The following is a 25,046-nucleotide window of genomic DNA, read 5'->3' as shown; positions in this document are numbered from 1 at the left end:
GCTGGTCGCTTGAAGAGATATGGGCAAAGGGAAGATTTCATGCTCTATTTCTTACGACACAAAGGAAAAAAAAAAAAAAAAAAAAAAAATCACAGAAAGAATGAAATACGTGCTCCAGATAGGGAAAAGTGGAGAGAAAGCAGCCTGCTCCATTTAATGAAAATACTGAGGATATTAATTTGTACGTGGTAATGCATTATGAAAACAAAGGCAAACATACTAGTACAACATGCTGCTGAATGTCATATTAATACTCATGAGTTACAATACAGAAAGCTGAAATAATCAGCACTGATGGGGAGAGAGGGACACCGTGACAAGTGGCTGTTACTATTTATAACTAAAATAATTTTCTTATGAAAGAGAGCAACCACTCTGTGCCATTTTCATCCATTCATCTGTACAAAGGCAAATGGCCATGGAAATTTCAGTCAAAACACCAGCAGTACACAGTTAAAATTCATACTGGTATGCTGTTAAATAGACAACCAATGCAGAGTAGCAGCAAAACAATGGGAGAAAAATAGTAAAACAGTAATATAGGGAACAAATGTTTAGCTTTTACAATAGCACCTAGATTCCTTCTGATGCAAACAAAACAGACTACAGATCAGTTTTTACAGCCTGCTAAAAAATAAAAGAAACAATGCAACAACACTAGTGATTCATATGAGTTTCAATCAGGAAGTCTCCCCAGTCATGGAGAACTGCACACTCATCATTTTCTCTGGTTTCATTCACCGTTAATTCCCTTTTGAAACTGAGGTGATGGATCTCATTAATTCTTGACTGCTTTCTAAAGGATGCAGCAGAACAACTTTCCTTCAGAAAGATGCTAGAGCCTTTTCTTACGGGTCCTGCCCCTTTACTTCACCTTCTAAGGAGAGCAGAACCTTGGTTCTTGGTTGGTTTGTGTTCTGATTTTTATTTATTTTTTTTTTTTAAAGACAAGGATAATATGGCCTCTGTATTTCGCTGGAATTGAAAGAAATATGATAAATATTTCTGTACAGAGAAATTAAAACCCTTTCCAAAAGATGGGAGAGAAGGGGACAGCCAGCATCCTCTAAGACCAGTTCAGAATATTACTCACAGTGCTTTTATAGCATCTCTTCTGTAACTTTCTGGAGACAGTTATACCACCTCAACAGCCTCAACTCTGGAGCCAAGATCACTCTTCAAAAGGGGAACATGCTTTTCTTCAGCTATCGCTTCTTCTGCACACACACAACATTTAACTCTTCAGATGCAAGAAGCACCTCTTCTGTTTTTCTATAGAAAATCCTGGAAGAGAAGCTCATACCCTGGAAGTCAATGACTGGCAATTGAGCTGGAAGCACTCAGGCTGGTACAACAGCATGCAAACCATATGTTTGTCCAAATTAATCCAAGTGGCACTACTGGAATTGACTCTCTAATTCAGTTGTGGGGTTTTTTGTTGTTTTTTTTTTGCTTGTTGTTGTTGTGTTGTGTCTTTCCATCCTCAGCAGATTCTCAACTCCTTACGCCATCAGTAACATTCTCTTCACCCGTGCATTCTGAGTCACAGCCATAAAACAGATCTGTTTTAACAGTTCAGGAGAGGTGTAAGACACCCACTATTCAAAACAAAGCTTTACAATTTAATACCAGTGCAAGTCCAGAAGCCTCAGTATTTGCACAAAAGAGTTCCAAAAAAAGCATTTGACAGATTATAGCTACAGAATTATAGCTATAGAATTTGTGCCACAACAGGTTCTGGAGAAGAATTCTGGAGGCCAGTCTTTCCTGAAATCCTTCCATCTTCAGGACAAAACAAAAATCATTGTTCACATCTAAGGTGTGATCACTTTGTGTACTTCTAAATAGGAGCCACCTTCAACACTATTTTGTGAGGCTGATTCACCATCTCAGGGAAGGTCCAACATAGCATTTAAGCCACAAGGGTGTAATAGTGGTTAAACACAGAACTTAAAGTTTTACTCTTGATCTAACTTTAAGTCTGCCACTATTTCCAACCTTTACCATCACCACCAGATTTTTATTTAGATCAAAAAAGTGTATAAACCTGTTGAGATCTCCTGGTGGCATTGATTTACATATCTTCTTCTGGAATAAAAGCTAAAACAAAAGAAAAGAAATTCTGAAACACAGTTCTGGGCACTGCTCCTGGAAAGCAGTCAGTGTAAGCAAAAGTCACTGAAAACATCACATCAGCAAAACACAGTGAAAGACTTCTCTCTTCCCCAGCTGTACCTCCACATCCACGTTACAATGTGTGAAGTCATCTGACTCACTTCTGTGAGCCTTGCACAAGTACAGTTAATCAGAAAAAGTTGGAAAGTAGTTTAAAGATTGGAAAGGAGGCTACAAGAATGGATAAACAGGCAAATATAGAACAGACTAGACACATAGCATACTGCTACACAAGCTTTCTGCACACAAATTGTAACACAGACCTTTTTCATCCAAAGCTTCTATACTCTGACTTCCTCTACACAAACATGCATTATGCAATTCCCACCACTCACAATAAACAAAAAAGCTCAGAATTAGCTTTTCCTAATGCCTAACTGCCCAGTTCATACATTTAGTGATTTCTATGTGAACAATGAACTTTGCTGAGCATAAAAAACAAGGTTTATCTTCACAAGTCATTGCTAATAAAGATTTTCAATCATCCATCTTTTTCTCTATTGTGAGACCTTGTTGATTATTTTTAGTCACTCTTTGTACCTTGCCCTTTCTTACCCAACCATTATTTTTTCCTTGGAGTTTTGACCCTCCTTCTGATGATAAGTGTTACAGGAAGAAGATTTAGCCTTACAGCGGCAAGAGAAAACACTCAAAGATGTACAAGCATCTAACTCAAAGAAACAGCCCTTTACACATCTGTTCACTGCTAGAATTCAGCTTTTAGCCATGCAGTTAGAATTTGCAGTGACTATCTCAGCATATTAAGAAGTCATAATCCTTATATCAATCTCCATGTGTCTCTATAGTAATAAAGGATTCACTTCAAGTTGTACCATTCAGAAAGAAGCAGACACAGAAAACCTTTCCTGCACAACAATGCATAGAAATGCTTATGTACAGTGAAGGCAAATCACCTCTTTAGACAGAACTTTAGGCCAATAGTATTTCTATCAACCCCATAAGCCAACGTGACCTGGGACAACTTGATATTAATGAAGAGTAAGGCCAAGACAACATTATGAACAAGTCACCTCACTGTAGGGATGTGATTTCACACAGTCTGTATACAGAAAACGGCACTGCATGTTGTATGTCAGATAGCATTTCTCTCTCTCTAGCATCTCTCCAAAACATTTAGTGAAGAATCTTAGAACAGAAAAAAAAACAAATGTTTTTATGAAACTAACACATTAATGGCTGAAATTAACACTGCATATCAAACTGGAAATCTCTATTCCTACATTAGCACACAAATGCTAACAACTGTGGCAGACACTTCTGATGTCAGGGTAAGTAATTCACCTGTGTTTCAGTAACAACTTTCCTCTGCCTCAGTTTAAGTCAGGTTATGCAGAACTACAATGTGACAGCTCCCAACAAGCCCCACGGTTGGTTTTGCAATGCCTTTTAACTGCAGGAACATTCAGAGTTGGCTCAGACACACAACTGGACAACACCTGACACATGGCAGGAATCAAAGGAATTTTCATCCTATTCCATAAAACACTGCTCAGGGGGAAAGAAAAAAAAAAACACGAAAAACGGAAGTGAACTCCAACACCACAGAACAGCACACATGAAACCTGGCCTAGCCTCTCCCAGGAGCACACTCGTGCTCTGGCCGCACCACCTCCACCCCCACCTTCCCCCTGCATTTTCAAGGCCACAGACGGTCACCCTCTAAGTTCCACCGCCTGTGCCGGGATAGCTGCCCCTCACGGGCCCAGCGGCACAAGACGAACCTAGATAAAACAAGCAGGGCCGACAGGATGAGGGCCGTGTGGGAGCGGCCGCCCGTCCCACGGCCCAGCGGCTGTCAGGGCGGCGCCAGGGCCCGGCTCGCAGCGCCCGGGGCTCCCGTCTGGCAGCCGACGGTCGCAGAGGACGGCCCCGCCGCCGGGCGCCCCGAATGCGGACGGCGCCGGGCTGCGCTCCCGGCAGGCCGCCGGGCTGCGGTAGCGCCGGGCGTCGCGCGTCGTCCCGCCGAGCCTCAGCCCTGGGAGGAAAGAGAGCGGCGTCCGGGCCTCGCGCCCCCGGCGCCCAGCGGCCTCGCTCACCTCCTCCGCCGCCTGCCGCTCCTGGCGCCGCTGCCGGGCCCGCTTCCGGCTGCCGGGCCCGCCGCTCCACCGGAAGCACCGCTCCCCCGCCCGCCGGCTGCCACGTCCGCACTGCCCGCCAACCCCCGGCCGCCGCCGCGCCCCGCCCGGAAAGGCCCGGATGCCGCGCAGGCGTTCTGGCGCTCGCGGGGTGACGTCACTCCGGACGCGGGCCGGCTGCCTCTCGCTGCCGTGCGGGCTCGCCGTGGCGGCGCTCGCGCTTCGTGACGTCGCCGGGCGGAAGTGCCATCGCTGGGTTGGCCGGGCCGAACCCCCAGGGTTGTTGTCGCGGGGCCTCGCGGGGCCCTGTCTCGCGGAGCGGTTGCGGCAGAAGTCTGTGTATGGCCCCGCTTTGGCGCCGAAACGCAGTGGCGTTGGAAGAGCGGCTGGAGCGCGCAGGCAGAGCCGTGCTGCATTACTGCCGTGACCGAGCCGTGTGTGACGCGAAACCACGTCCTTTGAAGGGTTAGCCACGGTGTCCGCGTCACGGGACGTCCCGTGCCCGTTAGCTGCTGAGGGCTGTTCTCAGCGCGTGCGGAGCAAAAAGAGGTCAATTTGTTCTTAAGGCTGTCAAATAAAATTACGTCTTAACCCAGTAGCATAAGGGGGAGTGTGGATTTGATTTCTCCTGTAGCTCCCAACGGCCAGGCCTGCGTGCGGTGGCCGGGAGGCCTCTTCCGGTGTGATGCTGAAGAGAAGCTGGTGGTGCAGGGCCTGGGTGCAGCTCTGCTCTCTTGGCCATTGAGGAGCCGGGATGTGATGTCCCCTGCTGAGAGCTGTCTGAATCCCCTATGTGTGGCTAATCCTGGCTATTCTTGTCCCCATGTCTAATACTAGGACTGGCTGCAGAGCGTCTGAGAGTGAGGAGCACATCTCCAGCCTGCCCGTGGTTTTCAGGACACTCCTGTGTAGTTACACCAGCTGCATAAGGAAGGTACAAGTGGAGAGTGTTGCCACTTCCTGGCTACTCTGGTTCAGTTTCTCAGGTTTGGGTGCCGTCACCTGATCTTGCACAAGTTTGTGCTTGTGTCACATCTATACCCGAAACTGCCATGCTAATGAATCCTCAGTGCTGGGTTACTCAGATTCGCATTTGGAAAGGGAAGTGGAAATAAAATTTTTACTGAAAAGCTTCCAGCTTTAAGAGTGCCAGATGAAGCTCTGGAGGCAGGAGGTGAGCTATTTTCAGCCATGCTTCGGTGAGAGATCCATGCACTGAGGGTGAGATTGACATGACACGTGTGCAGAACAACTCTGGCCCTTTACCAACAGCAGAATCAAATGTCTAATCATAGGCAGAGCAGCAGCTGAGAGTGCAGAAGAGCAGGGAAGGCTGGGCTTGACAGTCTCAACTCTCTTCTTGTGTGTGTGAATTTGAAGGAAAAAGTGAGAAGTGGGCCTTTGGGGAGATTGGAGAATTGTGATGTGAATGGTGAAGATGGGAATGGAAGATACTGCCTGTTAAGACCTAGAGCCTGTTTCGAAGTTGGGAAGACAAAATATCCAAAGTACAGAAATCATGGGAGCCGAAGAAGAAATGCTCATCACTCTGTCTGGAGGTGCCCCCTGGGGCTTCCGGCTGCAAGGGGGCTCTGAGCAGAAAAGACCCCTTCAGGTGTCAAAGGTAGGACCTCCAGGTGTGAACTGAAAGGGCAGGGTTGTTCTGCTGAAGTCAGGTATCCTTCCTGATAAGGCATCTTCTGCCAGTAAAAGGAGTGTCTGAACTCTTTATGTGACAGCAGATCTTAAAAGGAAAACTTGGGGGGAATGGTCAGGCAGGGTGTGGGATGGGATGGATGCTGCTAAGGTGGAAGTGTCAGGTGAAAGGTGGCCTGCTTTCTGGATAGTTGTGCACTTAATGTTCCCCATTTGTTGGCACTGATCAAACAGTGGTGACTGTTCAGGAAAAGAGCTCACATATGAAGGTTTAAGGACTTGTGTAAGGCATCCAACTAAATAAAAAATAATTGAAATCAAAGCAACAAATGCCATATTGCAATTCAATGTAACTGTCTCTAACCCTTCATTATATTATCAGTTTCAAAGTAGATGCTCATTTCTTACGGTCTGCTATTTGTGAAGTTTTCTTAATGCTGTCCAAAAGGAATATTTTTGATGCGTTCAATTGAAAGAAGAGATGAAAAGCAGTTGTTTGCAAGTGAGTTGAAATAACAAAAAAGAAACAAATATGAATTCTGAGTTGCACTTGTGTAAATCCGTAGCTGTTACTGATTTCCTGACAGAAAGACTAGAGGTTAGGTTAAAAATTAAGAAAAAAGAAAATGGTCCTGTGTTTAAGCTCATAACAGCTGCATTATACTTGATACAGTGATATGTATGGATGTCTCCCTGGAAGACACCCAGCAGCAGGAATGAAAAAATGCTATGCCCATCCCCATTCTGTTTTCCTTAAGTAGATTGTGTCTCTGACAAAGAACTTCAAAATGAAATGTTCTATGACCCCAGGTCAAGGAGTGTTTATCTGTGAGTTCTGCCAAATGGCTTGGAATCCCATGGCCTGGCCCAGAGTGGATGTTTCTTACATAGAGAAGGATTGTTTTTCTACAGGAAAATCACATATTCATAGAGCTTCAGGTACTGAAGAGAGATAATCAGTACCCTTGAAACAGGTATCTGGAATCAGTGGTTGTTAGCAAAACAGGATTTTCATTGGCCACGTAAGCTCTGTGGGGTTGTTTTGACTCACTTTTTCTCCCAATACACAAGAAACTGGGATTGAAGTGGCAGGACATACTGAGTAACTTAAAAAGATTTGTTATAACAGAACAGCAGCAAGAACTAGCCATTACCCATGCTAAGCTGCACCTTAAGGTGAATGGAATATTGCTCTCGGTTTGGTAGCTTTTTCAGAAAGATACTAAATTGAGCTCGCTCTCACCTCAAACTTGGTATCATGCCTTAAGACTAGCAATGAAAATATACATATTTTTACAATACTTGTATATATGGAAAATATAATTGATACAAATCTAAGTGTAAAATATTCTTCTTGCAGGACTGATTTTATGATTTTCCTTTTTTTGCTATTATTATCCAGAATTTAATAGCATCCGGTTGGCCATAAATACTGTTGTAAAAGCAATAGCTTAATCAGTCTCCAAAGAAAGGACTTAGGGATCCTTACTGGGAATCTTGTAAAATGCATAGAAGAAAATAAACCCCCAGAAGGCATGCAGTGTCCTGATTGTCTTCTGAATGGCCGTGTTGAGAGTAGAAGTCTGAATTCCAGTTTTTGTGTCTTTGAGTTGAAAGCTCACATTCTCATTCTTCCGCAGTCTGCTGTTAACATTTGCAGGACGAAATCTGGGCCAAAATGCCAACAATGTAAAGCATCTCCCAAAACCTTAACGTCATTAGCGGTATCTGGATATTCTAGGAACTGAAGATGGGAATGGTCCCATCACTAGGGAATCATGTCCAGGGATTGTGGCCGTATGTCACTGCGCAGAGAAATAGGGCAGTATTATTTTTTTGTTAGAGCTGTATTGCTTTGTTAGAACTCCATTGGTTTGCTGGAGCTGGGTTTAGTTGGCCGTGGATGCGCAGTTTGTTCTGTTCTGCCTCCATCCATGGGATCAGTGGCATTGCATAGCATCAGGACATGGGGTCAGGGGGAGGCGTCACTGAGATTGAGCCTGCCTCACAGAAGTAAGGTCAGATAACACAGTGTTTGTTAGTGTGGTGAAGGATGATTTGTGTGCGCATGGAAAGACAGATTAGATAAATGAGAAAGGTCTATTAGTAAACTGAATGCTGTCACAGAACAGCCTCTTGGGGAAAAAGGAGAGTGCTGGACCAGGAAAAGTTTGGTTTAGCAGAACAGAAATTATTATTTTTGCTTTGATTCTTACAGAAAAATGTATTTGGACAGAATGGTGAAGAACAGAGCAGGAATGTGTATTAATCTGTAGGAAACATGAAAGGAGATACAGACATGAGTATCCTGTACCTCCAAGGAAATACTACATTGGTACAGTTGGGCGTCTCTAGTTGTGATTTCAGGCAATTTCAACTTCTGGACTATAAAAATAATAGGAGTAGCAGTAAGGGAAAATGCTTACCATTGGATGTTGAATCAAATTGTTTCTTTATACCATTCTGGATGAAGAAATGCTAAGCAGAAAAAAAAGCAAATTTGGGACCAATAAGTGGAAATGAACCAACCATAACAAGTAAGTTATATAGAAATGGTTTACATTGTAGTTTGGCAGAAATGCTTGGATTGCTATACCAGACTAGGTATATGATCAGTCCAACTCCTGCTTCTTGCTTCCCTTGTGTTTCTTGCAACACAAAGTATTTCAGAGGAAGTGGTACACTTAACAATGCATCTGATTTTCTGGTCATGCAATGCAGAGGGAAATTCTTTCACACCAGCTGATTATCAGTATGCACTGTGAATGAGAATTAACAATCCTGGTGTTTTACCCTATACGTAAACATAATTATTTGTGAACAGATTGAGTTTTACTTGTTATACAGTTTCCCAGTAAAGATGCAGTCAGGCATTACAAAGACTAAATGTTGCACAACATAGGATTTCCTGTTTAGAGTTACTCTCTTGTTGTATTACAAATCCCTGCACATTTCATTATCTTACATGATCAGTTTACACAGGCACCTCTTACACCTCTTGCCTTTCTTCTTTCCAAAATTTACATCACCATCTTCTTTGCAGAATCACGGTTAAACCGTTAGAGAAACAAGAGATCAATTCTAAACACACTCTAGTCAACAACAAGGGGTGAAAAAGCAGCTGGATGTTCACACACTGGATTCACCTGCCAAATTGCTTCTGATGTTTCACTCTCCATGGGCTATGAGTTCAGGGACATGCCTGGAGCAAGATGCTGCAATTACACAGCATGTGGACAGTTCCTTGGGTCAAATATTACTAGCCTTGTGTTCAGGTAACCTTAATGGAGTCAGATAGCTCTGTCTGCCTCAGAATGAGGAAGAAACACATTGCTTCTTCCATCCAGCGGCGCCCAGTGGATACTGATGAAAAAAATTGAATTTAAATAACGTGATCAGGATTGAAATGCTAATATTGACTTCAACTGATTACACGGTTCCAGATCTGTAACTGCAAACATCTTTTGTTCTAAACTTTCCTGCAAGAGCACGTACTAAATATTTTGTTCTGCCCTAACAATCATTTGCAGTGTCTATGTGCTAAAAATGTCTGATGTGTATATGAAAGACAGTGGTACCATAACAATTCAGTCTCATGAAAACAGATACTGTAGGAGTGGAGGGTGAGATGAACAAGAAGCAAAAGAGAATTTATTAGTGCCTGGGGAACCCTCAGTAGAAAGCGTAGATGATTTTTAAATTAGGGTTATGTTAAAATATCAACTTGGTAATGAGTAAGCCAGAGGAACAACAGACAGTGATATGCTCAGCAGGCAGAAACACAGCAGGATAAAAGATCAACAGAGGACATGAATAATTCTGCAGAAATTATGATGTTTGAATAAGGGGAACTAGAGAAGCAAATAAGGGGAAAGAATAAGAGTAAAGAACTGAAAGAGGAAAGGAAAATCACCATTCTGTTATTAGCTACATCACTCCTCTTTCAATGGAACTCAGTTGAATTACTGTGCTTTCACATTTGGCTTATTACAATTTGTAATTAACTTACTTAGGAAAGCAGGTAAAGGATAATGGGAATTCACACTCCCCCTTACCACACTGATGGTGAATTTGTATAGCTGTATGGTAGTAACACAACAATGCAGCAACAGCACACATCAAATCTTTGGCCATCAACAGTCAGCTGTTGATGAGTAAACAAGCTTAATAGCGAGAAACAAAAAGGCCCCATTGATGGCAAAGTTTTTATTTTAGAAAGGCTTAGGAAAAAGCACATTGCCCTAACACATACACTATTCATTGTAAGGGGAATCTATAGTGATGAGATTGTTCACCCATTCTGAAAAGAGAGTACAGTAAGGGAGAACAATACCTTCAGGTTCTTGGAGGATTTCTTTGAGAGAAGGGGATGTGCATCAAATGCTCTTGGAGCTAAACAATATGTGAAATGAGTAGTCTGAGAAAAGTCATAAGGTAAGCATTATGCTTATCAGCAACCAAACTAGGAACATAATATGGAGCTGTATTAGGGAAATAATTTCTACGATTAACAGGGCAACTTTCAGATGGTGCAAGTGCATGCAAGCTGCCCTTTGGAACCTTCAATAAACAAGATTTATTCTATGAAAAAGAAACGCTATAAAAAACACAGAAGGCCCTTGTGCTTAGTTTGAAAGATGCTTAGCCTGGTTCACAATGAATACTGAAGAAATAAATGGAAACTGGAAGCTTTCCAATTGCTACTGATAGTAGAGGAGGAAGATCTGAACAGGCTGCCCAGAGGGCTGTGGGTGCTCCAGCCCTGCAGGTGCTGCAGGCCAGGCAGGATGGGTGCTGGGCAGCTGTGCTTCTGGGGGCATCCCTGCCCATGGCCAGGGCTTGGGGTTGGGTGAGCTTTAATGTCCCTTCCGACACAAACCATTCAGTGATTCTGTGTTGTCAGTGACTCACATGAAGATAATGAGCCAGCAAAATTATACATTTCTGGGGGAAAAAAAAGGCAAACAAATGAGCCTCAAATGAGCTGTGTTAGGGAGACGCTGGTGTTACTGACTGCTGGTACAAGTAAGAATTCACTGGAAATATCACACCTATGGAGCTCTTTCCTCTTTCAAAAGAGGAAATTCAAAAATTAATTCAAGATAGAGCAGCTATAGAAAAGGAAGGGAGAAGAACTATTTCACTTAGCGCAAAAATCCAAAGATATGATGTCTTTCTACAAATAGATGCTGAGCAAACATCAGCATACTGTTCAAATAAAGGACAGCATTGTCACTGATCAAGTGTGCACAGAAAGACCTGGGGTAACTAAGCAGGGCGGTTCAGCAACAACTTTCCTTCCAATCCTGACAAACAACTAAAAGCTTTTTTTAAAATCAGGTTAGGTGGAGTAAACAATCTGGTATCCGAAACAACAGGGTATTGGCCCTGAAAGCTTGAGAGGCTCCTCTTTTTTCTCTGTACAAACACAGCAGCAATTGAATGAATTGTTAGGGGAAGCAGCGACACTGGACTGTATAGGTTTTAAAAGCAACAACTGTTTTGTTGCTTAAGAGCAGTTCATCACAACCTCCTTTCTACTGTTTCTCACCTCTTGCATGTTTCTCTGCTACAAACTCACTGTTTCTCTTTTCTCCTGTGGCAGATATCCTTGCAGCCTATGTGCTACAGGCTTATCAGCCAGGTGCTGATGCCTGCGATCCACAGCCTGGCTCTCTGTCCTGTTCACCCTTGCTTGCATGATGTTATTCCCGCTGATAGTTGCCAGCTCTAACCCAAATAGGCCTGAAAGCTTGCAGATTTGCAAGCACTGTGGAAGGTGGATAGACTGGTCTCTACCTGATCTCATGGGCATTGAAAGTCACACCTAAGAAAGTTGTGGCGACCTAGTCTACAGCAGTCTAGTCTACAGCAGTCACTACTGCTAGTTTTGGAGGACCAAGTATGTCCCTCGGTGCTGTGGAAGGAGTGCCTCAGGCAGTTCTGACAGTGCTCCTGTACATGTTTTATGACCTGTCAGCACTCAGACAGGTGCTACTACTGGCTGCCAGCAAGGGAGTGCTGGCTGTGGTGCCAGGAGACTTTCTGAGGGGCAGATGGGCCGCAGTCACTGTGCACTGGAAGGGGACGTGCCTCCACCACTGCTGTCTGGCCAAGGAGCTGCAAGCTGTGCACAGCACTGGGACAGCAGTGAGCAGAGAGCAATGCTTGGAAAGGAAGCTCTGCCCTTCCTAGCAGAGATGAGGGGATAGGGCCTCTGGGGCAACCGTAAGAAGGTGGCCTGAAGAGAAAATTGTATTGTCATAGTTGCAAATTACCATTTTTGATCACATCAGCCAATGATCTGGTTCACAAATCTCTGTGCATCACTAAGGCTTGGAGTTACCAGCAAGGGAAGTAGCTTTACGCAGGCACTCCCTCTCATTAGCACAAACATCAGACCGTGCAGGATTGCTCACTGGGAGAATCAGAATTTGGTCCAGTGCACTGTCTTCTTTCTCCAGTACTGGAATAGCAATAGTCCCCTTACCAGTACACTCGAGCTGGTAACAGACTAAAGAAGTCTTGTTTGCATTTAATGGATTGTCTAGCACCAGCATCCTCTGCCACCACCAGGTTTCATCTCCAAACCCCTTGACCAGAAACCACCCAATCTGTTCTGCTTGCTGATCAAGATACCTTATTTCACCACCCTCCCTTTCTGTGTTCATTTGCTATTCCAGATGTATGTTTTGTCCCTTCTTTCTCTAGATAAACACCTTCTACTTAACCTTCACTGTAGATGACCTTTGACATAGGTCTGCAGGAACTGCTTTACCAAGAGAAAGTACATGCAGTGGTGCCTTTTAAACTGAAGCAAATCGTTAGGCAGGAAGTTATTGGGATTAAATTAAGAAGTGTAATTATAATAGCTTATAGTAAATATTCTACTCTAATAAAAATACTGAATTGCCATGAAGATCCTTAATAGGCAAGGCATAGAGAAACTATCTTAATGGATCTTTATGTTCAGGTGAGCAGCTGAGACAAAGAAAAGAGTCAGAGCAAATGACTACTGAAGTAATTCCTGATTATCAGATTGCAGTCATTTACATCTCACAGTCTGAGAGTTTTCTCTAAGACAAGACGAAAAATTCACCCAGGTCTCCTGAATGCCAGTCTAGTGCTTTAACCACCGGGGTATCTGTCCTTGCACAAGTAAAAGATTAGGCCCTAGCCTAATCAAACCAAATTGTTCCAGTAACTGAACTGGTGTCAATGCAGATGTGCCCAAAGAAGAGCTGGAGGTGTTTTCTTCTTCTTTTGTAGTTGCTGTGTTTGTAGTTCAGCTGAGCGTGTGGTTCTGGGAGGAGCAGACCCAGATGTTAGACAGCTCTTCAGATTCTGCCTAAGCTCATTTCTTTCAGTAATGCTTTATACTGCTTTATACAATAGGACAGTTCTTACATCTCCACTGGAACCCTGTAACAGGACTACATTTCACTTAAATGGGAATGAAATTTAAAAGCTGCCACACAGCCACAGAGCACTGCATGGACGGCAGCCCTGTGATGTGAGACACAAGCAGAGAGGGAAAGGGAAAGTCCAGTTGTAGTCAACATACAACTCTTACTTGGCTTGACTTTGCTTGGTTGCTGCTGGAAAGATTTTAGAGATTACATGGAAGACCAGTAATATAATTTGTCTTTCTGCTGTACAGATTATGCCTGAGGGAGGAGGTGGGAAATGCTTTGGAGACACAAGGGGGAAGTGACTATTACAGTTCATTCCTGAAAGGCACTACAGACCTTCTGACTACCATAATACCTTTTTTTATGAAGAAAGTGTGGTGGCCAGCAGAGAGGATGGCTGCAGTTTCAGACAGGTTCCCTGGGCTATTCTCAGGCAAGATGTGAAGCCACTGAGTTACTATCGGGATTACTCTATTCTTAGTATCACAGCGTGTGTTCACTCCCCACATGCCACCACCTAAATATAGTCCATACTGAAGAACAGATGCTGCCAAATTGCATCTGACCCCTTCTCCCTTGCATTCTGTTCCCAAAAGCTAGGCTGAATTCACCCGAGACACATCCAATAGCCAGGGCGTCCTTTTGTGTCTTCAGGGCTACACTAAGAGAATTCTTCTCTAGCCAGATCATCATCCTAGTCTTCTTGGCCTAGCACTGGTCTTCCCTTCAACACCTTTTCTTCTTGCCTGTATTTTTCATTTGCTGCATTCACTCTTTTCATTTTTGTCTCAGCTGCTTCTGTCCTTTCTCTCCCACCTGATTCAATATGATCAATTAGAGGAACAGGGCAATGTAACAAAGGAAAAGAGGAAATGTACATGCACATACGTAGGCCCTGTAGACAACTAAACCGCTCTGGTGAGAGCTGTTTTATCACAACAGAAGTCTCCGGTGTGAATGCAGTGAGAGGGACAATTTTCTATGTGCAAATGTGTTTCATTAAGTTGTATTTCCAGTATTCCACTGATTTATATTTCCAGTAGCATAAATCAGTAAGGCTCTGATATTGAGATTCCATAAATGAAGCTGTAATCACAGAATAATGGAATTATTTGGGTTGGAAAGGAACCTTAAAATTTACGTAGTTCCAACCCCACTGCCACGGGCACAGATAATGTCTGCTAGACCAGGTTGTTAAAAGCCCATCCGACCTGTCCTCGAACACATCCAGGGATAGAGCATCCATAGCTTTTCTGGGCAATCTAGTCCAGAGCTTCATGACCCTCATAATAAAGAATTTCTTCCTGAGATTTAAATGTATCCTTCTTCAGTATTTCTCCATCATGAACCAAGGTGTACTGTGGGGAGGGAGGTTTCTACAGAGACAAGGAGTCAAAGGTATAACAGATAAGTAGTTACAAGACAATTTGTGAGGTCTTCCCCTCCAAAGGGAGAGGTCAGTCCTTGCCAGAGATCAGAAAGTGCAGCTCCGTAGAGCTACTCCAGGCCACTTCTCAGAGATCCTTACTGCTGCCTCTGGCTTGCACAAGAAAGTGTTCAGGGATCTGCTTCACAAAGCAGAGGGGATTTCTCTTTGAGATGCCACTTGTCCCATCCTTCTAGAAGGATTCTTTTCCCCTCCTCTCCCATACCGTTCAGAAGAGCTGCTGGGTGGCACATCCTTTCTTCCTGCGGCCTGCACAAGCAGCTCCTGTCAGCGGCACTCGCTGAGGCTGCCGGGCGCCCAGGAGAGGGCACCTTCTGGACATAGGGAGCAAGTAGTGAGTCTGAGGGCAGTCTGACCTTCAGGGCGGGCAGTGAGCCTGGCTGGCGGCATGGGCTCCCAGCCTGGCCTAGTGCCTCGAGGACTCGGTGCTGCCCTCCCTGAGAGCGAGATGTGCAGGCTGCAGGGTGTTGTTGTTCAAGGTCTGCATAGCTCTGTGCTGGCAGTCACACGCTAACTGGCAGGCTGATGCTGCTCTCTGTCCCCTGGCTCCGGCAGACTGCACCCTGCTGACAAGGTCCCATCCTTTCTGTACTGCATGCTGTCGGCCTCCTCACTCTGCAGATTCCTCTTCTGCCTTTCTCCTCTCCAGCAAATGCAGTGGGGGTAGGAGTTGTCATTATGAAGCTGTAAATGGTTGGTTTCCCTCTGCCTTTGGGAAGCAGATCTGTAAAATTCCAAGGGAAGATTTACAAACCTGTGGAAGACTGACAGCCAGGAATGTTTACATGCTACTTCAGACTCTGCAGGTCCTGGGCTTGCCACTGGTCCTGTTTTCCCAAGAAGGAATGGAGAGAGGCAGAAATCTCCTGAGTTTCAGGGCTAGCTTGCAGCTCCCACAGCAGCCCTGAAGTAACCACAGTTACTTTTGCACATGAGCCCTCTGCTGCCCTGGTAAGTTCTGACCACAGAGCAAGCCAGAATCACTGGGCTGGCACCTCTGCTTGCCACAAAATGAATGGGTTGCCTGCTGGCATTGCTCAACCTACACAGGACAGCACATGTCCCAGCAGCCTACTCTGAGCTAAAGGTGCTTGAGGGGGCAGCAGGAGGCTGCCTGCCTGGGAATGCCAAGTGGTTCTCTGCAGGTTCCAGCAGGGCCCAAGGGTTCACAGAAAGCTCATGAGCCTCTCGTATGGGTGGTCACCAGCCCAGAGCCAGCTGGCTTCAGTGTGCATGGAGGAGTACTACGGGATGTAAAGAATGCTCTCAGAACCTCCAGACAACATTTAACCCTTTCGTTGTTCCATAACTGAGAGACATACTCAGTAAGTGTGTTCTTATGCAGAACACAAAGCACTTGGCTGTGGAGCAGCAGCTGTCCTTTTGAGTAATACCAATGAGATACCTTTGGTCACCCTCCCTACAGCCCTAACACTAACCCTCTGCATTAGCTGCTGTCGCAGTAGGCAGCACTGGAAAACACGTCTGCTATCTCTTCTTAGTTAACAGCTGCACTTTGAGGGAGTATCAGGAAGCAATATTTGTACTGTAACAGCAGAAATGTAGTTCTTCAGCATTGCAGACCCACATGTTCTCATTCCTAGTTTATATTAACAAGAAGAGAGATAAAAGGCTAAGATGACAGAAGTTGATGGCTGTGGCAGCTGGGATGAGCGAATCCCTATTTTAAGCATGCAGACAAAATTTGGGGTCAAGCTGGAGAGGCTACAGAGGGATAAAGTGCCAGTGAACATACAAACAACTCAGAGCATAGGGCCCCTCTTGCTATCTTCTTAACACTTCTCAGTCCTGCTGACAGGCTGACCTACAGGCAGTACTGCTCTTGCCTCTTGACATGGGTGGGCAGGGCTAAGCCTGGTCACATGCTGATTATGCAGAGCCTTCGGTTCAGACCAGCCAGCCATGCCGAGGGATGTCCTCAGGGCTTTAGCTCTCTTCTGCCCCGTGAGGGAATGACAGTAGAGTAGCAATCCTCTCACATCTCCTTCCATGGTAGTGAGGGCGGAGAAGCTTGTAGAATTCCACGCAGACTCCCAAAGCATTTTGTCTGAGTCCAGTTGCTTGAGCTGCAAGGCTGTAAGGTGTGGGAGAAGGTGCCTGGCAGTGCATTACATCTCTGCAGGAATCTGTCTCACTTCTTTCACTGAATCTTCTGTCAAACAACTCTGCACAGATTTGTTTCTCACGTAACTGCAAGATCTGAAGAAAACATATAGAAGCATTTATAAATCTAGCATATTTCATCCTGATTTACTCTTATGCAGTGTTTTTGTCTGGCTATTTTTGCATGTGCAAACTAAGTGCATTATGAGTGCCAAGCTGTCCTATAAGAAGGTTGTCACACTGCTGATCTACATGAGAGGTCTGTGTTTTTGAGCTCAGTGGACACTTGGTTTGCTTGCTAGCCCCAGCAGGAACCCTAGACTGTGTTGGGGGTTTCAGTGAGAAGTTCAACACATGTCATGGAACAGAAGAAAGAGTAAATGCATGATGTGTAATGGCTACAAGAGGCCAGACTGGGTGCTAGTCTGACTCTAGAGCTTCAAACTCCATTTTCAGATATGGCAATGCATATCCTGCACAACTCCTGTTAAGGCTAAAGATTTACTCCAAGTTTACACTTGTGTAACAGGACACCATGTGGCCTGATACAGATATCCAGAAATATTTTGGCCAAAGCCACTCGAGCAGGAATTCTTGATGGCAGGAAGTGCCAGAGGGCCCCCAACTCCTCCCATTCCCAGCATCCCCAAGGACGGCATCCACAGGGACTCTGTGTGCATGTCATGGGTCACACCACAGAAGCACAGTCGTGGGTACAGCTGGGAATCCTGACACACAGCCATGTATAGGGAGAGTCTGGAATAAGCTCCCGTTCCTTCTCTGAAACACAGGCAACTTAGGAAACAGGGCATGAGAGATCAAGAGCAAGGTACTCCAGAGTTTTAAATTTGCAGTGAAGGACTCAGACTAGGTTGGTGTTCAGGTCCAGCCTATGCTGGATCAGGGAATACAGAAACAGAAGGGCATAGGCAACGTGGTCTTCCTTCAACTTGGCAGCACAGTTGTCTTTAGGCCTTATTTTATTCTTTCAGAGAGAGAGCAATAGAAACGCCAGCAGGAGATGAGCAACTGAACTAAATGGCTGCTATTCTTCCTTTCATCCCTATTCTTTCTCTCTCTTTTTTTTTTTTTTCCAGATCCGAAAGCGAAGCAAAGCATGCCGTGGAGGCCTCTGGGAAAATGATGTGCTGGTATCTATCAATGGGAAGTCATGTGCTGGCCTCTCCCATGCTTCTGCCATGCAGATCATCGACTCATCCAATGGCATGCTCAATATCCGAGTGAAAAGGTAAGCTGTTTCCAAACACCAGGACTGTGACAGTGCAGGCAGCAGAGCAGCTTCATCCAGCACAGCAGTTCTTCACATCCAGCAGGAGGAAGGCAAGCAGGGAGCCTTTAGTTTCTCTATACTATGAAGTGTACTAAGAGGAGATTCCCATAGCTAACACGGCCATCCAAAAGTTCAGCACTGTCTCTATGCTGCTCTCCAAGAACCTAGTACTGGTGCTGAACAGACTCCATACCTTTATGCTCTGCCCCCTCCAGCTGGAAGAAAATGTTTGCAATGTAAGAAATATGCTGTTAAAAATGAACAATATAGTTTCCAAACAAACAGTTGACATAGGGCAGTTTACCTCAGGAATTAACAGTCTCCAGTTCATTCTGGGTAAAAAACTCTTCAGTAGAAATGGATTTGACTATATATTGGATAACCGAGCCACCAGAAAGTCGCACAAAGGTTACCTGGATATTTACTACAGCAGGCCACTGTATTCCAATATGATATGAACTGACTTCTACAAAGAAGTGGGTAGGGGAGTCCTTTTTCTGGGAAGATGTATCTCTGCTGAGCTCTCCAGCAGAATGTTAGAAACAAGGATCAAATTTTAGGCATACAAACGATCCCAGTAACTTTGCTGTTTCTACCTTTGTGAAAGCAAGCCCAGTGCTTCACAGCATGTTAGATGAGGGCCAAGCTGTAAATCAGTCAGGTAAAGACGAAGGCAGCAAAGCTGTGTGAGGACCTAACTAGTTCACACTACCACCGAAACAGAAGCTGCCCTCAGAAAATAAGACCCTGGTGAAGGGATCTGGGAGATGTAATTCTCTGTAGCCCTCAGAAGACAGAGCACTGTGAGCAAAGGGAAGGGAGAGCCACCCTGCTTACTGGCATCTGTACACCGGGGGCCAAGGAGAGCAGTGCTCTGAGAAGGAAGGAAAGCAGGAGCATGTAGGCTACTTCCCTTGGCTACAGGGGAGGTGCCGGTGCCTTCTGATGTGCTCACTCTGTCAGCCAACTGTGATGAATTGGGATGAGTGAGCCCTGAACAGGGTGGCCAGAATAGCGCCTGGTCCCTAGCCAAGGCCTTATCTCACCCCTTTGGAGCCCATCTGCAGCCAACAGGTGCCTAGGCAAATTCTTTGGGCCAAAATCAGCACACTTTGAATTAGCAAAGTGACAGGCTTCTCACAGGATGCATGGATCAGCCCTCTGGGAGCCAATATTGGATGGATTGAGAATAACGTAACCAGTGAATAAAGTTGGCTTCATTTTGGTGTAGCAGAGAACTCATCAAATATTGCTTTCTCAACACATCTTTATTAACACTTCATATCTGTATTCCCAGGGACAACACCAATCAGTTGCTTTCAGAGAGGACAGGTAGCTGGAAGACTGCAGTATGCAAGGTCATATATGCATTTCTGCTGGGGAATGTTTGTAAAGAGACAGGAGAAAGAGGCCTGAATGGATAGTGCAGAACAACAGAAAATAGCTTATAAGCAGCAATGATTTTCAGTTATCTGTTTATGTATTTAAAGAAAAGAAAGAACATTTCTGTTTTGCCTGAGGAGCTTTGCATTTTCTCCCCAGTAGGAATTCATACTATAAATATTATTAAAATAAATAAACTGTCAGGAGAATTGCCCACAGTTAGCTTCCACCAAGGTTTGACATGAATATAAATTTTTCACTGTTCAGAGGCTGGATAACAATTGATATCATGAACCCACAGCTTTACAGAGGCATTGTTGTCTGCCTACCTTCCCAGTAAGCATGCTCAGAAGGCTCCTTTATAATTCTAATGAATCCTCATGACTCTGGCAAGGGGAAGAAGTTCCCCAGCCCAGCTGTGTGGTTCAGAATCAAACTGATTTTGAGCGTTTAAGACTTGGTTTCCAAAGAGGTCATGAAGCAGAAACTCGGGATGAAAGCACACAGCTGATGTCAGAGATGAGTCTTCCCTTAGTGTCTGTACTGTGTGCACTGTAGATATCTGTCCCACAGAAAAGACACCTGAAACACCAGCTCAGCCTCTGTCCTTCCCTGTCCAGGGGGCTCCCTCCTCACATGCAGTTTCCTTCCAGCTCCCCTCACCAACCAGACCTCACTCACTGCTTTTCCTTCTCCCCGCAGGACAGTTGGTGGGGACCAGACTGGCCCGCGGCTTCAGCGCTCCCCTTCCCCAGGGCAGCGAGTGCTCTCCCCACCATCCGCACTCAGCCCCACGGCACAGCTCCTGAGCTCGGCTCCGGCAGGAGCCCCAGCCACCACACAGCCCTCGCAGCCCCGTAAGCCACAGAGGCACCTGGACAGCCTCACCTCTCCACCGGATAGCGAGGCCTACTATGGTGAGACTGACAGTGATGCAGACAACGTGGCCCAGGAGAAGCACCGCCGGGCCCGCAAGAAGTCCCCACGCTCCCCGCCAGACGGCACCAACAGCAAGGCAGATCTGCCCCAGGACGAGGTGTCCCTGTCTGAGCAGAGCGGCTATGAGAGCTTGCCGGAGGCTGCCATGCAGAAGGAAGCCAAGGAGGCCAGCTACAGTGGGGTGGCCAAGAGGGAGATTGCCTGTCCACCCGGCAGCCGTGCAGACACCCCTTTCTCAGAGAGCGAGGGACAGTTGCGGCCGTCCTCAACAGAGGGTCGTGAGCCTTCTCCAGAGGCGATGCTCCTACCCCATGCCACCAAGGCTATCCGAGCAGAGCGCCATCTCATCCCCATGGTGGGGCCAGTGGAGCACCCAGTTGATGAAGATCTAACCACCACATATGCAGAGAAAGCCAAGCAGGCTAGTAAGTGCTTTGCACCTTGCCACTCATCCTTGCCCTTTTCCTATGCTTGATCTCCTTCTAAAATCCTCGTTCCTGCAAAGGTCAAGTGGGTTAGCTCCCCTAGCTTGTGAAGAAACCAAGTCGGCCCTGCAGAGATGGGAGCTTCCCATTGCACATTTGCCACTGGGGTCTGGATCACCAAGGATGTCCCAAGCACTAGATGAGAAAAAGGGCCTAGGGTCCAGGAGTCACTTCTAGGACTCCAGCCATACAATCAGCGATGTAGCAGCTAAGGTAGAATCAATCCACTTGAAGTATTGGCAGCAAATATAGGTGAGAGCTGGTAAATCAGTTAATCTGGCAGCTCCTTGTAGGGTGGGTATCTCTTGAGACCTTTCCAGGTAGAATAAAACACTGAAAAATTTAGAGTGTTTCTTGGGTGATGGACCAGAAAGTGACCTCAGTTGAGAATATCTTTCCTGGTTTCTGCTATATATGGCATTTCAAACTCAAACATGATGACAGGGTAAGATGTTATTTGATTTCACAGTGGTGATCTAGCCAATAATATCAAATAAAAGGTAATAATATATATTTTTTTCATATGAGTATATCAGTCAAATGATTAACTTCTACTTCTCTGAGCCTAGAAATTAAGCAGGTTTCAAAAAACTGACTTAATTGTGGAACAGACTGGGAAACTGAGACATAGAAAAGTTATTAGACCGAATCAGAGATAAAACACACACTAGACATCTTTTCCCCAGACCAGATAATATTTCAAAGCTATTGTTACACCACTCTTCCCTCTTTTTCTTGGTCCTTTAGAGGTATCTGTCAAATCGAGGCTGTATCTACTCTACTCTGTGTTGAGGACAGACTCAGTTGAGTGCTTTATGTCAGGCCCTGCTTGGCAGTACAACTGACTTGATGCCTTGTAGTAGTTCTTCCTAGTCTATAACATTCACTTTCCCTAGAAGAGCAAAGAAATCAGCAGTTTCAGACTCTCTGACGATGAAGCTATTTTTTCCCCATTTGAATAATGTACAAGCATGAGGTGAATGGTGAGAAAGGCATGTTCAGCTGCTCCCTGCCATCTGATAGTCCTAGCAGTGGATGAGCAAATGCTTTACATCAAGGCTTATTTCCATGGATAGTATCAGCACACCAGGCTCCCAGGAAACCCAGGTATTTAATGCAGAACATTTCTGATGGCAAAATAATACTCCATGGCAGAAGGTGATGCAACTGCACTGCCAGCGAGAGGTAGGGCTCCTAGAAATATTAGAGGCTGAGATGGTATTTTATTCTCGTATTACTCTTTCCACCCCTCATCCCCCTTCTGGATCATCTTTGGCTACGAGTGTCCTTATGTAAGAGTTGTTCTGCCATGGATTGCAATTCACAAGGCCAGCTTGGGTTTTTCTTGAGTTAGGAATCTTGGCAGTAAATGTGAGGGTAAAACTCTGTCTTGATTATGCTGGATTACAGTAGCCATTAAAAAAAAAATTGTGGGACTGCAGAGAGGCACTGATTCCTGCAAAGGGGCTGCTTGTAGAGATGCCATATCCATTGGAGGTACCGCAGCCACTGCCAGAAAGATGCAGCCTTGCAAGGATATTTGTACATGAATTGGCTTAGCTCCTACGCTTGCTCCAGGCTCTTATGGAGCCAGAGCCAGAGCCAGATGAGTTTAAAGCTCTGTTTCTCTGCTGTCTCTTAGCAGTACACAAAGCACAGTAACCTACTCTGGGACAAGGGGACTTCCAGCTTTTGCCAAACCAGAACACAAAATCAAGCTCATGGCTTAGAAGCTAAACAACTTTTTAAAAGCAGAGTTATGAAGAGTAGCTGACTTAGATGATCAATCACAGGAGCCTAGAGCTTGATACAGACACAGGAGACATTTAAAGACCATTCTGACTACCTAATCAGATGTTTGCCTTTTGGTGCACACCCTCCTCGCTTTGGCCTGACCATCCAGGCTGGATGTGTCTCTGAGCAGCCTGCTCTAGTAGTTGGTGACCCTGCCCATGGCAGGGGGGTTGAAATTATATGATCTTTATGGTCCTTTTCAACTCAGGCCATTCTATGATTCTATGACCTTCACTTTTGTTATGGCTTCCACCACTACGCTGTAAGAATAACTCTTTTTTCTTTTTTTGAACTGTCAACCAACTGGTTCCTCACCTTTTTTTTCTAGAATGTACTCATACAGCTTTCTCATGCTTGCTGTGATGTTTTCTCCAATTTGGTTTTTCTTTTTTTTTTCTATTTGTATTCATTCTTTTTAACTTTCACTGTCATTCTTAAGCTGCATTCTCCCTTTCTTATCTCTTCCTGTACCTCAGGCAAGCAGCACTGCAGATTTCTGATCTGGACTGATTGCATACTCAAGAACATTAGCGAAACTATAAAATGCTTCCCATATTCCCCTCATTCTCTTTCCTACCCTTATCATGAAAGATTACCAGTCTTTATTCTGTGGTTGTTACTGGTTCATTTTCTGTTAATTTTCACATTTTTTCAGCACACACTTTTTTGCATCAAATTTACCAACTTTTGACAACCACAGTTTATTTCCCTGCTGAGTTGTTATAAATCATCTGGCAATTGCCAGAGGTGACACTGCTGTCTGATGCCTGCTTTGAACAGCAGTAACACAAAACAAATGTAGCTCACTTACTCACCGTAGCCAACAGTTTGACCCCAGGAGCAGAACATAGCGTAGTGGCAATTAGAAACAGCCTGAACAAAGATTTGGCAAAGGATGAGATGGAATAAAGGAAGCACACTGGGGGGGGGCGGGGGCAGCAGCTACTGGTGCCATCTTAGGATACCCTGTGTATTGTCAGCTGCTGTGTTGTAGCTCTCCTTTCCCAGCAAAGGTGTAAGGGCTTAGAATCTTTTCGGGCAACAGGTTTGAGCCTGTCTCTTTTCAAAGTTCTTGTCCTATCACACTTTGCATATTGTGACTGACCCAGTTTTTTCCCAAAGTCTGGAATAAGCACCTGTATCATCCCAGCTCCCCAGAGGACACACAGCTCAGACACGCCTGCTCAAAACTCACTCAGAGTATTGCTGATGTAGACTGGTGGGGTAGAGTGGGGAGCCACATACCCTCAAAGTGTGAGGAACTTGCCCTACAAATAATAAGACTTAAATTTTCACTGCTACCCAGTGGCTACTGTGCACCCTTACGCTTTGCTCAGGAGAGCAAGAGAACAACCAGCAAATGGAGACTCTTTGCTGTACTTCAAATGAACTACAGGAGGGCATTCATACTTGTAAATAACCAGCATGTTGCCTAATCTGGATAAACAAAAGTGGAAATTTGTTTATTTTTCACTAAAGAAGAAATTTTCTCATTTTAAATAAATTAATCCTTGGAGAAACTGGGTATCTTTAGGATCTCCATTTATCCTCATTGTAATGGGCCAGTCCAAATTCTGCCTGATATGATTTCTGTGCTGTTTGGATAATGCAAAAAGAAAGGAAGATATAACTGGGCTTGGGATCATTCTGTAGCCAGAGCTGCCTCTCCTCTCTCAGGTACACTGTATTCTCACCCTCAATCTTCATTTGTCTCCCAGGTGCAATGGGTCAGGCTTTCTCCTAACAGCAGATACCAGTTGCTGTCAGAAGACAAGCATACCAGGACAGCAGTCTGGTCCTAACTTGCTATCTCATAGGAATTTATGTCAGTGCAAGAAGTGCTTCAAAATATCTCAATTTAAGCTTATCCACTGGACTATTTTTAATTCCTAGGACTCAAGAGCCTTTCCATATACGGCAGGGGAAGGGAGGGAAGAATGGGTGGGGAAATTTCCTCTTCTGCTTTATATGGGCCTGACTGCAGGAGCAGATTCATCAAAGTTGTTACATTCTGTATCAGAAAAGGAAATTGTTCTTGTTTGAAGCGGATGTACAGCAGCATCACTTGATGAGATAGGATGCTTATTTATAAGTTGCCTGTTCATTGGAGGGTCTTACAGATTACCTCTGCTAACAGCGTAGTCGCATTTCTCTGCAGAGAGTGTGAGAGCAACAAGCCAGCTATCAGCCTATTATAACGCATATGGGTCACAGGAGTTGTGAAGAAGATAAAGTATCTGAATG

At 45.0% G+C, this 25,046-nt stretch overlaps 2 protein-coding genes across 9 annotated transcripts in view; one reads left to right on the top strand and one right to left on the bottom strand.

Moving 5' to 3' along the window:
• The window catches only part of SEC24C (SEC24 homolog C, COPII coat complex component), a 35,782-nt gene extending 31,423 nt beyond the window's left edge, over positions 1 to 4,359 (bottom strand). For 6 of the 8 annotated variants that reach the window (XM_052676660.1, XM_052676663.1, XM_052676665.1 and 3 more), the window contains exon 1: positions 4,233 to 4,359. The gene's annotated coding sequence lies outside the window, so the exon portion shown is untranslated. Of the gene's footprint in view, positions 1 to 1,093; positions 1,285 to 4,232 lie in introns of those variants that run through there. The other 2 variants (XM_052676661.1, XM_052676662.1) reach the window with 2 other exon arrangements.
• A 1,168-nt stretch (positions 4,360 to 5,527) lies between these two features.
• SYNPO2L (synaptopodin 2 like) overlaps positions 5,528 to 25,046 on the top strand; it is a 33,860-nt gene continuing 14,341 nt past the window's right edge. The window contains exons 1-3 of the mRNA XM_052676669.1: positions 5,528 to 5,895; positions 18,008 to 18,159; positions 20,287 to 20,948. Coding sequence (XP_052532629.1) covers positions 5,791 to 5,895; positions 18,008 to 18,159; positions 20,287 to 20,948 — 919 coding nt within the window. The 5' untranslated portion in view covers positions 5,528 to 5,790. The remainder of the gene's footprint in view (positions 5,896 to 18,007; positions 18,160 to 20,286; positions 20,949 to 25,046) is intronic.

This window comes from Tympanuchus pallidicinctus, unplaced genomic scaffold (assembly GCF_026119805.1).
Source record: "Tympanuchus pallidicinctus isolate F22 unplaced genomic scaffold, pur_lepc_1.0 scaffold16, whole genome shotgun sequence".
Classification (NCBI taxonomy): domain Eukaryota; kingdom Metazoa; phylum Chordata; class Aves; order Galliformes; family Phasianidae; genus Tympanuchus; species Tympanuchus pallidicinctus.
The sequence above is the reverse complement of the archived record's forward strand: the minus strand, read 5'-3'. Positions and strand labels throughout refer to the sequence as shown.